Here is a 14,929-nt window from a genome sequence, read left to right on the forward strand (position 1 = left end):
AAAAAGCAAGAAAACAACTACAACTTCGATTCTAAAGAATCGAGAACAAAAAAATTAAAAAGATTTAAAAAGTTAATGAACCGCTTTTTATTGTAACCAGAAACTGTGAATACTTTTAATCCCAATTAGAAGTAATTTATTACTAGGATTATTTTTATTTGCAGTTAATTACAACTGTAGTCATTTACAGTATTTGCTACCCATTGCTGTTGAGCAGTTTTAAAATTTGAATTTATTCTTGACAAATGAATTAGGAATAAAGACAAAAAAATAATAATTTAGTACTGTATATGTAAATTATATACATACTTAAACTGTGTGTAAATAAGCACATACGTACTAAGGTAAGTTATATTTACAGTGGGCAAAAATGTATTGAACTAAATAACTTTTGATTTACTGATCGGATCTTTAATTTTTAAGGCCCTATCTTAATGATCCGAAAGGTGACCTCAAATTTGCTAACTTATTGGTAAAGACAATATTTTAAATTAAAAAAGTCCGACACAAAAACGCGCTATCTCAGAATGAACTTATAGTTTTTTCCATTGATTTGCATTACTGACCGTAAAATATAGACGGCATCCGCAATTTGGAAAATATGATCCCATTAATTTGGCCAGGTTGAGCGGTCCAAAATTTGAACCTCATATTGTTAATTTTAATTTTTTTCCTATTCAGCTATAACTGGAGGAGTTTTTAAGTGAATTTAAACATGTTTGCACAAATTCATATAACTCATTTATCCAGAGAGAATCCCATACAAAAAATAACTTCTAGTAAATATTTATCATCTCTTGTTATTTTATTTAATATTAATTGAAAAAATTTTCAAATTGTAAATTGTAGAATTTCTTAGATAATTTTAAAGAATAGAATTTTACGTGGCAAAATGCAAAACTAGGGTGAAATCATTAAAATATCAAAAAATCAAATCCTGAATCAGTTCCTGATATATCAAATTTTAAGAAAGTCATGTAAAACAGTACTGTATGTGCACAGAGGCCCCTTAATGAGCATCCTTGGCGTGCACATACAATGTTCGTATGATTTATGAGCGTGCATACAATAATGATGTATTTATGTACGTATGTTTGTATTTATTACAATGTTTATAGTTTTTCACCTAGTAAATCAAGCAGTAAAATATATTCAGTACACAATTTATACATTGTTGTAAAAAGAAATCAATTACCTACAATCCCGATTAAAAACAGATTGAGCCTACTTCCAATTACGATTAAATTTACTCAAGCTGTAATCGTTTGTTATATTTATTTGCATTTACGATTAATTTAAACCGATAAATTATAAATACTAAGAATTATTATTTTTTGTTATCGTTCTTGGTTAATGGAATTAGCTGCGACTTCTTTCGTTCATAGGTAACGTTCACTTGATATATTGATTACCTGTAACCACTTTTTGCTGTTTTGTTGTGAATCTTTTCAAGCAAGTATCGGACGGCTAAACAAATATAAATTGAAAAATGAAATAGTGCAAAGAGTGATGTCCAGAAAGAGTGAAGTTCAGGGAAAGTTTATTGTGAAGATTACATTTGCATTGAGGTATCGCATATGAAACTGGTCTTCTTTTCAAGTGGTTACCCAAAAAGAGTCAAGCTTTGAAAGAGGGCATGGGGGACACAGAAGTCAAAAAACAATACTTGTTAAGGTAGGAAGCAGCATTACCGGTTCAGAGAAGCTAATCGGTGAGGCTGAGATATTTTTTGGTGTTCAATCATTGCTCACTATTTACGAAAAAAAAATAATTAAATAAATAAAGAAGCATAGATGTCGAGTACAATTTTTGAAGAATGACAATCAAAACTTGACAGCAAATTTCAACGTCAAAGTAGGAATGCTCTATTAATCATTGACAATTGTCTAACACACCCTAAAATGACTCTAAATTTAAAATCTATCAAGCTTGTTTTGTTTCCACCCCACATGGCATAGAAACTTCAGCCTATGGACAAAGAGTTATAAAAATCAATTTATAGACGAAAAAAAAACATATCCAGAGACTAATCAGAAAAAATTGAAGCAGAGCAAGAAATTCTTTAAATCAATCTTCTCGAAGCCATCGTGATTATTCAGTAATCTTGGGAAGAATTTGAAAAACGTACTTCTGCAAATTGCTTCCTTCATTCTTGAATTCATCTCAACTGATTCGAACAAAAAGTAAGAAAATCAGGAAAAGGAAAAGAAAATAATTAAAAAAATTCAAATCAGAAATATAGGCCAAATTCCAGCATGGTTCTCCTTTAGATATTGGACTTAACACTTTCGTCGAAGAATAGGAACATCCTGAAACGATATCCGCCATATTCTTCTCGTCCTTAATGAAAAGAAATATAACACGGATCACGAGGAGAAATTAAAAAAAACGTGAAGATATGAATTCTAAAACTATTTCTCCTGTATTTGATCAGGTTCTCACTGCAGCAGATACTCTTCTGTCATATTTTCAGGAATAATCTATTGTTATTGCTGAGGTATTTAGTACTTTGAATATTTCAAAATTATAGACTACTTTCAAAAAATTTAAATTCTTAGATGCAAATTTCGTCATTGTTTTTCTTAAGGAAAGTGAAATGATGTATATATTTACTTTAAATGTTAATAAATTCCTTTTGTGTGTTTGAAAGAAGATATTTCTTTTAAAGATACGCTAAATACTGGTTTTCATTCTGCCTGGTTTTGGCTTGAAATAACAAATTTAATTCAGATTTTGATTCCTATAATATTCATTAAACCGATATATATATATATATATATATATATATATCCGTCGTTGAACAGCCGACCCAATTTTGGGTTTACGACTACTAATGTTCAACTCTCCACCAGTAGCAAACCAAANTCCTTTTAACTTAGAATATAGAAATAAATAGAAAAGTATTAACAAACGTATGCCATTTTTGGGAGGGGGAAATGTAATGATTCATTTTATATATATATATATATATATATGGCATGTTCAATGATAGTTCATATCTAAAATTTTAATTTTCTAGGACAGACAAACAAAACGTTTTGTTTGCCCTTATTTTCATGACAAGTAAAAACAATTTTTAAAAAAGTTAACAGATGTAGTATGAAACATCTTTTGGTAACCAAAATATGAGGAAAATAAAAGCTGAAATGCTTTCAGAGATAAAAAACACTGAGATAAGTTTAAAAATTTTTTTCAGTGGTTCCAATGTTATCCACATATGATTTCAAGCCTTACCAGATCTTTGGAGTGTTATTTCAAGATAGTTTTTTTTACGATGAACTGTGTTTTTTTTTTTTCAATAAGCCTTTTCGATTTACTTTCGGGAAAAAAAGAAACTGTTTCAAAACTCAGACAGTTTAGATCCATCGAAAGATATAAGAAATTTTTGTTTTTATTGCCGTAGAAAGGAGTTTTCCCCTGTAAATTGCACCTTATTGGTAATATTGCAGCCTTTCTTTTATTGCCAAAATTAAATGTTTTATTATTTTAACCTAGTTGATCTCCAAACACGTTGTCTTAAGCTGAAAAGCAAACAGAGGACTTTAAGCAATAACCATTAAAAATATAGGGCAGTAATGAGAATTCTAGATTTTTTATTTCTATTTTAAACAAACTGATTTTTCTGTTGAGAAAGTGAAACTAAGAGAAATTTGTAAAGGCAAACTCAATTAAGATACAACTAAAAGGATAGAATTAAAAAATGAAAAAATTCATTCAAGTAATTACAAAAGAGAGTAATTTTTTATTCCATCTCCCCTAAAATGATATTTAGGGGACATGCTATACACCTCGCGTAAAAACGAGAAATTAAATTCAAATAAGTTGTTTATTTTTTATTATTCATTTCTCATCATTTATTTAATTTAAAAAAACATATTTTATGTAATATATATGTTTATATTATATTTAAAGAAATAAAAATTAATTCAATTTTGCTTTCATGTTAAATATTTTTAATAAAATATTTATATAAACAAAATAATTTGGAAGACCTGAAAATTTTTTAATTAATTTTATTACATATTTTTATAATTGCTAAAATATTTAACAATATTGAAATCATTTTTTTAAATAATTTTACATATCAATGTAAAGAAATGTGAAGAAAAAGTAAGTTTCATTTAAACTAAAACCAAAGTAGTTCTGTCATTTTATATTATCAGTATCACAAATGGATAAATACCTGAAGAATGTCAGACATTAGTTTAGAAATTGGTTGAATAAATATTATGAAATATCTCCATTCCTTTAATGGTGGGGGCCAGGACTTTATATAATAACTTCTAGAAACTGTTTTTAGCATACCGTACATAGTATAACATTTCCTAAAATGAAAACTATTTTGCAAATAATGACTGTTTATACGAACAGTTCTAACTTGAAATATTATCGTTAACATTTTTTGTAGATAACAGTTTAATAAAAACGTGTTATGTTCTGTGTTATATTTAGATTTAATGTACGTGTTTCGTTCTATTTTTTTATAATCCTTAACTTTTATGGAAAGCCTGATTGCAAAAATTATTTTAATGTTTTGCCTTTCAGCATCAAACCGTCAATTTCTTTTATCATTAGGCTGAAGGCTGGTCATAATTTTAAATTTCTTTTACTTGCTTTTTTTCAAAATTTTTTAATTTTTTTTCATTTAAGCGAAAACATTGCGCAGAGCAATTTACTTTTGATTAACTTGTGAGAAATTTATTTTTCAATAAAATCGAGTTCTGAGTTCAAATGAAGTTCCCGTCATGTCGAGTTTGTGATTAAATTGAAATAAAGCCGGAAATGCAACGTAAATTTTATATTAAAACCAGTAAACATTTATTTACGATTTATATACTCACATACTTACAAAGAAAGAAAAAGAAAATTGAAACTAAACTAAAATAAAACCGTTAATTGAAAATTGGGTAAGTTTCCTAACATGGAACTTTTTGCGCGTACTCCAAATTTTTATACTTCTTCCGTTCGAAAATAGTAGTTAAAATCTTCAGTTTTTATCCTGAGAAAAAAGTGGAAGCGTTCAATTCTTCTCTTTAAATAATAATAACGCTATTCAAATAAATACAGTACAGAACCCGTTATCCGGAAATCAGAAAACCGGAAAACCAAAAAACCGGAACGAAATTCAATAAATTGTCCCGCCATTTTTTTAAAAAAAATGTTTTTTTCCCCATAAGATTTTAGGATTTTTCTTTCTTTTTTGAAAGATGACCATCATTTGATCATCATTTGACCATCATTTGAAAGATGATCATACCTTACCATCATTTTGGAAATAATCATTAGTTTATTACTTCATCGTTTTTTCTTCTTTTTTGGGATTATTTCCAAATATTTTTTTTTTTAAAGTTGGATTTAACAATAAAAAAAACGGCTTCCTGTAGCGATTCAGAAAACCGGAAAAATCAGTTATCCGGAATAGAGTCCCGATCGTTCCGGATAATCGGTTCCCTACTGTAATATCGCTACGGCAACTGTCTTTTTTTTTACTGTAACGCTTTCACCAAAATTAATATTCATTTTAAATAGAGCAATAGCATCAAGAGATTAATAATCTTATTGTAAAGTTTTGTACTGAAAAGCTTTATGAATGGAGAAATAGCATTAGTCTGTTTAGAAGAAACGTAAAAACTCGCCAAACTATTACTGATGCTATTGATTCATTTTAGTGCCAGGTTTTAATTGATATTTTAAAAAAATAAGTTATGCACTAAAAGGCAAAATTTTGGGAGAATGGTACGTAAATAATCCCCATACTATTATTGACGCCAATGATGCTTGCTTAATTTTAGTGAGAAGTTCAAATTAAACTAAAAAAAATAATATTTTAATTAGGGAAATCGAAGAAAATCGTCGTTTTTTATTGATGCCAATGATGTTTAAAAAATTTTGGTAATAAACATTAATAGAAGTAAAAGAAAAAGGTTATCTACTCAAATGAAAAGTTCATGGAGTTCGTTTAAGAGAGTGTGAAAAAAGTCTGACTATTATTGACAATGTTGGTAATGGTCACTTTTTGTATTATGATAATTGGTTCAATTTTAATTGTAATATTGTACAAGGAGTTTTTTTCAACGGGACCTCGAAAATTATAAGCACATGAAAAAACTGCTTGTTTGTGGCAAATCTCAAGTAAAAGCCTCCTACCAAAAGAAACTGAATACAGTTAATTTATTGTGATGGAATGAACAGCTAAAAACGTGTTTTTTAATCTAGTAATGTAAGGCTAACTAATCTAATAATGTAAAGCAGCTGTCAAGGACAAAAATTAGTAAATAATTTAGATTCTTTTTAGCTTTATGAATTGTGTTCGTTTAAGTCTTTCAGTTATGAAACAAAAGAAACAATGAAAAATGGAAGCTTAAATAAATATGTCAACCGAAGCTGACGTCTTCAGGGGGTACCAGCTCCGGAAGCTGGTACCCCCTGATACCTTCAGCTATGTGCATTTTTATGTTGCGTTGTTCAGTACTGATATGTACATTGTTTACTTTTTTTATACTGTACTGAGGAAGAGTATGCATCCAGTTAACTATAAAATTTGGTTTTATAATATGTGATAAAATTTGATAATTTTATGTATTTTTTACTAAGTGAGTGGCATGTAATTTAGAAAATCAGATTTTTCGGCAAATCGTTACCACATGAACGGAAAAAATTAGCAAATGAATGGTTTAAATTTGGAAGAATAATTTCGGTTTTATTAATTAATTGATTTAGAATTATGATTCTCTCCACGTGCAATTTGCTAAAAATAGCTCTTAAATTTTAGTCCAGCTTGCGTGTTGCTTTAAGGTTAATTGTAATGTCCCATGAGGCATTCACCAATGGTCTAGATTTCATAGTAGGAAAATTTCATTTAATATTTCATTTCAAAACCGACGTTGAACAGACGACCAAATGCTGAATGTTCAACTCTATAGCCTCGAAATTTTGAACCCAACACAGAAGACAAGGGTACTCTTTGATTAAGTACTGGGACAAACTAGCACTCGTGACGGACTTTTCGATTAAACTAATCCTCATTTGCGTTACAGGGTGAATCTCCTCATTGGGAGGCTAACGCACTATATTTTTAGCTACCTCGGCTCATAGGGTATGGTAATTTTTTTATTTTATGTTATAGCCATCGTTGAACAGCCGACCCGATTTTGAGTTAACGACAACCAGTGTTCAACTTCATAATCTTGTGGTTTTGAACTCGATCCAGAAGACAAGGGAACGTCTTTGAATGTTAAGTCGCCAATTTATAAAGAGCTGGATTTTCTAATTAGCCTAAGACCTAGTCAATTTAAAGGCGTCGGATTGTACACCTAATGATTAGTCGAAGAGCACAAAAAGGATAAGGATATTTAACCCATATTCTGAACTGAAAAAATCCATATTCTGAAATGAAACAGCCTAAATTAAGCTGTTTCATTATATCATTGAAACTGGGATAGTCTTTTATGAATTCTTATAAGTATTTATGAGTTTTGAAAATAAAAATGGTATACCTACTCTTATTTCATTTCTTTGATCACTTTAGAATAATAGATGTTTTTTTTTATTATTACTATTTTGTTTCAAAGTATTTGATTTTTTATTTCAGATAAATAAAATGACTGACTGAAACAAAATGGACATGACTTAAAGAAAATGACATAAGTTAAAGAAATGATGCTTTGGATTTTACTTTTCTGCAATTCATTCGGACATGTCATTCTTATTCCAGAAGCAATTCAAATGTTACGAAATGAAGAAAATTCTAAAGAGTATACTTTGTTTGAAAAGTAAATGCAATTTAAGACGCAACTTTCCTTTCCTCGACGAGAGAAAATGTTTCAAAATCATCTGTTTCCTTCTTTTTTGATTATGGAAAAGCCTTCTACATCCGAATTTAGTTAAATGTGAACATTTATTGTTTTCGCTATAGTCCTAATTTTCATCAAAATATGAAAGGAAATAAAAGCAGAATCTAGCTTCTCGATTTCTAATTTTAAATCAAGTATATTCTAAAGAACGCTGTTATCAAACAGAAATCTGAAAAAAATAACCAAACATTGAATGCAATTATACTGACTGGAAAATTTTGAAATGGTTATCTGTTTTCATTTTTCATAAGACTAAGACTTTCAAAGCTAAAATTAAAGTACTGATTATGTTTTGTTGACAAAAAGAATTTTATTGACTGGATATTATGGAAATAGCAAATCGCTTAGCTTTTAGTATATGAAAATTTCATGCATATAAATTTGTTAAAACCAACCTAGATTCAATATTTTTTAATCATTTAATTGAAATACAGACCAAAATGTCAGAAACGAATGACAATAATTCCCCAACGGCTACTGAAGCAAGTATGTTGTACTTGTGGACAACAATGGTAAACATATCCAACGTCACTCACTCATCCGAACAAAGCGCCCTGTTTTATAACGACACATTTTTCGATGACGACATTCAAGTTCCAAAAGCTGTCGAAGCACTCATGTATATAATGTACATAGTGATATCCGTGGCTGCTATTGGTGGAAACTTAACAGTGTGCTATATAGTGTTCGCATATCAAAGAATGCGATCTGTCACAAATTTTTTCATCGTCAACTTGGCAATCGGAGACATATTGATGGCCAGTCTTTGCATACCTTTCGGATTCGTCTCGAACTTGCTTTTGCAGTATTGGCCATTTGGTGCTGTCATGTGCATAGTGGTCAGTTATGCTCAAGCGGTCTCTGTTTTCATCAGCGCATACACCCTGGTAGCTATCAGCATCGACAGATACATTGCCATCATCTATCCGTTGAGACCTAGAATGACCAAACTTCAAGCAAAGTTGATTATAGTGCTGGTGTGGTTTGTAGCTCTGTTGACCCCTTTGCCGACAGCACTCATGTCGAAACTAGATCAACCTCAAGAGTGGATTGAGCGCAATCTGACAGACCGGTACACTTGCATGGAGGATTGGGAATCAAATACTCACAGATATCATTACAGCATGGCCTTGATGGTGCTTCAATATTTCTTTCCTTTGGCTGTTTTGATCTACACATACACTAGAATAGCAGTTGTTGTTTGGGGTAAGCGTGCTCCCGGTGAAGCTCAAGATGCCAGAGATCAAAAGTTGGCAGCTTCGAAACGTAAAGTAAGTAATCACTGGCAAAATGTTTTTTTCCTTCACAATATTTGATTTAACACATTTTAATTCTTTCTTGCATGCTGTTATTGAAAATTAAAATTTTTACCATTTGAAAATGAAAACCATTTGTTGCATTCTTATAATTTGTTAGGTTATTTTATCAGGAAAAAATATATAAGAAAATTTTGTTCAATTATTTCTTACGTTGTCTTATTTTTTTAACAGTCGTTTATTCCCCTGTTTACAAATGTCTAAGTAGGCTTATTTAAATCAATAGGAAGCAATTTATGTGGCAGAGACTACTTATACAAGCGACATTCACTATTATATTTACCATTTTATAACCATTTTTCATTTTTTGAAAAGAATATAACATTGTTAAATTTAAAATTTTGACTCTTTTCTTAAGAAAAAATGTAAAACTTTTAATGCTTTTCTTACAACAATCATCCCTGATTACTAGCAATCTACTTCTTCACTACACTTTTCTTAACTATATGCACATGTAACACTAACGTGACCTCTCTGCTTACTAATTTCTCTTTTCCTTCTTTCTTTCCTATCAGCTTTTTCTTTCTTTCTTTTTCAGATGATAAAAATGATGATTGTCTGCGTCTTTGTATTCACTCTATGCTGGCTTCCATTCAATTCCCTAATGGTTATCGGTGATCAGTACCCTGAGCTTTATAACTTGCCAAACATCATGTACTTGTGGTTTGCCTGCCATTGGCTGGCCATGAGTCATGCCTGCTACAACCCAGCTATTTATTGCTGGATGAATGAGAAATATCGTCACGGTTTCAGAGAGGTATTCAGGTGGCTTCCTTGTGTCACAAATCCAAGAAGCAGGATGGCTCAATCCCACAATTCCACTGCAACAGCTGTATCTATGAGGATGACTACAAGAGTAGATGATTGCACTTTGAGCTTGAGAACAGCTGATGGCTTCAATAGAGCTTGGAAAATATCTCACAGTATGGATCATCTAAAACAATTTTTAATTTCCGGGTGTTCGATGTGTATTAATGTAATTAAGAGTATGTGTGGTATATGCTATGGATGATTACAAAATAACTTTGTTAACATATTGCACTGGGTGAGGATGCAGTTCGAGATAAGGAAATCAAATTTCGTACTTCGGCTACGTGCTCTAGAATACTATTGAAAAGAAATATTCAGCTTTCAAGTACTGTTATAACGATAAAATTTCAAAGAACCAAATATTTAAAAAAATAATACCTACTTTTTCCAGTCAAAACTTGATCATCATGGTTATAAAAAATAATTAATATGGGTTTGGAACGATATTTTGAGCTTAAATAGTGACAACGCCAGACAGAAAAGAAAATGTGTAACAAAAAAAATCACTGTGATGTCCTTTTTTTTCGTGCAGCCGCTTTTAGCAAGTTTAGTAGAATTCTTTCAGTAGAACGCGTCTCCCTCGTACATGATCCGCCGTTTATAATGCTTAAAATACCATTTCATGTTTTTCTATACATTCTATGTTTTTTAGCTGTTTCTTATGACGTAACTCCATTTATTTTTTTTTCGCAGTAAACATGTTTTTTTCAATAAAAGAAAATTACGTATAAAAATTTAAAAATTTCATAGTTATGTCACAATGAATAGTGGTTCTCAGGGGATAGAACGTTTGCCTTCCAATAAGGCGAACCGGGTTTGAATCCTAGTGATGGCTGATCGATACAAATTTCGCCTCACTCAGTTCGCACAGACCATATTGCTGATGTGAAATATCCTCAGTAGTAGACAGATCCTCATCAGACGGATCCCCTTGTCGTGAGGCTGACTGATGGAGGTTTTCGTGGTTTTCCTCTCCGCGTGACGGAAAGGCGATTTAGTTTCTTCAAAAGGACCTCCACAAGGAAAAATGTCTCCCAAAACTTAATCAAAGAGTTCCTATATTTTCAGGATAGGGTTCGAAATTACAAGGCTACGGAGTTGAACATTAGTTGTCGTAAAAACCAAACAATTGGGTCGGCTCTTCAACCACGGTTATAAAATAAAATAAAATAAAATTCTATCACTATAACTGTAACCGCGAGAGCTGAATAGGACCTGAAACACTATCCTTGAATACGTAATTTATAATTCCTTAATAAAAGAATTTTGTACCGAATGTTATGCTATCCAACGAATAATATGAAGTAAATAATGTACACATATTTTCTGTGCTTATATTCATTAAATAATATTTTAGAAACTTCAGTTTGGAATTAACGGACATTATATCTCCGAAAACTGTCCAAAAACGATTCACAGGGAACATGAGCTCAACATATGCAGAGTTTATGCTCTATCAGTAATTTTAGTTTTAATTCGCAAAAAATTCGGCAATAATTGATTTAAAAAATAATTTTTTTAAATAGCACCGATTGAGGTCAAAATGTTACGTCATTTTGATTCATATAAAGGTATGTCAAACGTCATTTTGTAACATATAAATCTTAAATAAAAGTTGTCATTTTGTTACATATAAAACCTGATTAAAAGTATTTTTCTTTGTTTTAATACAAAAAGTATCTGTAGCTGGTGAAATACATTAAATATTACCGGATATTTGAGTTTCATTTACCAGAATGTATATTTGTATATACAATTTTACCAGAAACAATATTATTAGACAGTACCGTAATTCCGTAAGTTTACCAGAATTTTTTTTTCCATGCATAATTTTCAGTGTTGTCTGTTTTAACATTTGTGAATTCTTACAGATGATAAAAATGATGATAACAGTCGTTTCTGTGTTCACTCTGTGTTGGCTACCGCTTAACACTCTCATAGTTGCGGGTGATGAGCATGACGTCATCTGGCAGTTTGAGCATATACACTACGTCTGGTTTGTGTGCCATTGGTTAGCTATGAGCAGTGCGTCCTACAATCCTATCATCTATTGCTGGATGAACTCCAAATACAGAGATGGATTTCGTCAAGTCTTCAGCAAACTTTTCTGTATTTCTGTTGAGAACAGTAAGTATAGGACATCTCTGAACAGAAATGGTCTCAACAGAACTACAATCTACACAAGTATTCGTTCATCTGGCATTAGCAGAGACTCCAGTCTGAAAGGCTCCTTAATAATAAAAGGCTTAAAAGGCCATTTTAGAACTGACAGCGGTGTTTCTTCTATTTATTCAGCTGAGCAGAATGAAAGCTTGGCCAAAGCGCACTTAAATGGTCATTCAAAGGCAGACTCAGTGGTTTAAATATCTAAACCAGAGATTCTCAAACAGTTTATTCCAAAGGATCTTAAAAATTTGAGAATTTCTTATTGATGTTCCATTTTACTTTCGAAATGTAAATTAGAATTCAGATGTAAAAAATAAAGCTAGATCTGTATTATTCCCAGGTGAGCATTAAGTTGGAGAAAGCGGTATAAAAGTTTGCATAATTCTATTGTGAGGTATGCTTTTCAGGATAAAAAAAAGTTTGCTCATGTCCGACAGTCACGATTACAGTGGACAGAATTTGGAAAGCTTTGAATCGCGATACCAATTTTTTTTCTTCATCGAATCTTTACCCTCTTATTTAAGACTATATTGGGGTTGGAATGTTAGTTTAGCAACAATAGTAGATACGCAAGACAAAGACGAAAAAAGCAAGACGCAGCTTACAGAGTACAGTGGTTTCTTCTTTCTTCCTGTAGTCATCAAAGTTCCTTTAGCAAAACTGAACAACTGACGCTACTAAAATTCATAAAATATATGGATCTTAATCTCTTTTTAACCCCGTCATGTGTAATGATAAAACTATCATTCCAACTTCATTTAAATTTTTCACAATTCGTTTTTTTCATTTTGAGATTGGCATTTTTATCAAAATATTATTATTATATTATTGCATTGAATGGAATTGATATTATTACGGCATTACAATTAGAAAATTGCGAAATTCTGTCACTATATCCGTAATCGAAAGACTTGGGCATTCATTTTTAACGCTAGTATTAAGAGCATACTTTTTAATACATTTCCAAGCATTTATCCCGTTGTCTCAAAAACAAACCGTTGTCTTGACCAAAATTATACTTAATTTCTCAGTATTACTCAGCTTAAATATAGTATGTCTCCTAAGTTCAATTACTCAATATGCATTAAAACTAGTGGGCTGCGCCCCCAGCTCGCTAACGCTCGCCAACCCCCGAAAATTGCTACGCAATCATATGGTTTGCTTCGCAAACCAAGCTCGCTTCTCTCGCTACTAACTTAGGTACATTGCAAATACCCAAAATTCTAAGAATTCAAAATAATCATTAAAAAACTTTTTTGTTTTAAAAAATTGCATCTTTTTAGTAAATACTAAGTCATTAAAATAAATTTGAATTCAAATAAATGACATGTAATTCGTTAAACCTATTAGAAATGTGCTATAGTATAATTCGTGATATAAATCAAAAATCGTCAAATAAATTCGTAATATATAAATTTGTGAAAAAAAGCGCTTTCGACAAAATACTGAAATAGAGATCTATCGACAAAGACTACTCACTTCTGCCTAGCTTAATAGTATGAGATTGCCGCAGCTGATGCTCTCTGGTTATTTCCGTTTCCGTTTTTAAAAGCGCTATATGCTGAGCCACCTCAGCTAGATTTGGCATGTGACATTTTTAGCGTCAATCATTGGTTGATTCGCCGCGTAAGAGAAATGGTAACGTAAGCAAAACAAAGCAAACGCTGCCACCAGCGGAAAAGAAATACAGCCAAAATTTGGGAGCCACGTAAGAGAGTTATATATATTAGATGCTTGCATTTCTTTTGAAAACATTGTCATAATCGTAACCACGTTTCACTTAAAAGCATTTTAATATTGATAAAATTTATCTTAACTGTACATTGAGTAATCAAATAATTTCTTATTTCAAATTACCATTTATTAGATTTGGTGTAGGTTGCTAAGAAAAGTGAGTTAAAAAAAGTTGCAAGAAAAATAGTGATATTCATTTTATCATGATTTTGAAAATAAATTTCTGAACATTTGATGATTATTGTCTAGCATAACTTGAAATTATCTTGAGGAGAAGAAAATTTCAAATCTGGAATGGTATATTTTGATTGGAGCCGCGATATAAAATTGTTGGGAATCTCTGGTTTATGTGTACTCATGCGACTGTTTTAACTAATCGTTCGTGATTAAACGTTTGTTCAACGCACATAATTCCCTTACGTTGACGGGCTCTTAACCCAGCATTTATTGTATATTGTTTCACTCCTTAAAAACAATGAGCTTTTAGAGAAATTTAGTTGTCATTTTATTCATCATTTACATACTTTTCAATTCATTTCGATCATTTCAACGCACTCAGCTGCATTTAATTCATATATTTCATTGTGAAAATTATCACAAGAAGCTGCTTTTGTAAAAAAATGTTTGTGGTAAAATTATGTGTTGGTTCAATCGCGATATTGTCGGTCGTTGAATATATATCTTGTTGTTTAAACTAAGTGTCTCAAATAAAGTTTTGTACCCAATATTTGTTTTGAAGTAATGCATTTCCATTACAATTAAAAATTACAATACATTATAGCTTATAATTTATTGTATGTATGATTTGTTATAACCCCTGCTATAATATTTTATAGCTGAAGGTGTAACTTGTTGAAGATTCAGGCTTAACCTGTTTTTGCTGATGGTATAATTTGTTATACGCTCTAGCATAAATTTCCTTTTCAAGTATAATTTGCTATAACTTCAAATATAATTTCGTATAGCTCAAGCTACAATTTGCTATAGTTTCAGATATAATTTCTCGAAGCTTAAGCTGAAATTTAATATAGCTTTACATCTATTTTCTTA

At 31.0% G+C, this 14,929-nt stretch overlaps 1 protein-coding gene across 2 annotated transcripts in view; it reads left to right on the forward strand.

Moving 5' to 3' along the window:
- The window catches only part of LOC107443440 (RYamide receptor), a 76,623-nt gene extending 62,019 nt beyond the window's left edge, over positions 1 to 14,604 (forward strand). The window contains exons 2-3 of one of the 2 annotated variants that reach the window (XM_016057295.3): positions 7,592 to 9,124; positions 11,851 to 14,604. In XM_016057295.3, coding sequence (XP_015912781.2) covers positions 8,294 to 9,124; positions 11,851 to 12,342 — 1,323 coding nt within the window. In that variant the 5' untranslated portion in view covers positions 7,592 to 8,293 and the 3' untranslated portion in view covers positions 12,343 to 14,604. Of the gene's footprint in view, positions 1 to 7,591; positions 9,125 to 9,707; positions 10,483 to 11,850 lie in introns of those variants that run through there. The other variant, XM_071183683.1, reaches the window with a different exon arrangement.
- The last annotated feature ends 325 nt before the right edge of the window (positions 14,605 to 14,929 follow it).

This window comes from Parasteatoda tepidariorum, chromosome 7 (assembly GCF_043381705.1).
Source record: "Parasteatoda tepidariorum isolate YZ-2023 chromosome 7, CAS_Ptep_4.0, whole genome shotgun sequence".
NCBI classification, from domain to species: Eukaryota; Metazoa; Arthropoda; class Arachnida; order Araneae; family Theridiidae; genus Parasteatoda; species Parasteatoda tepidariorum.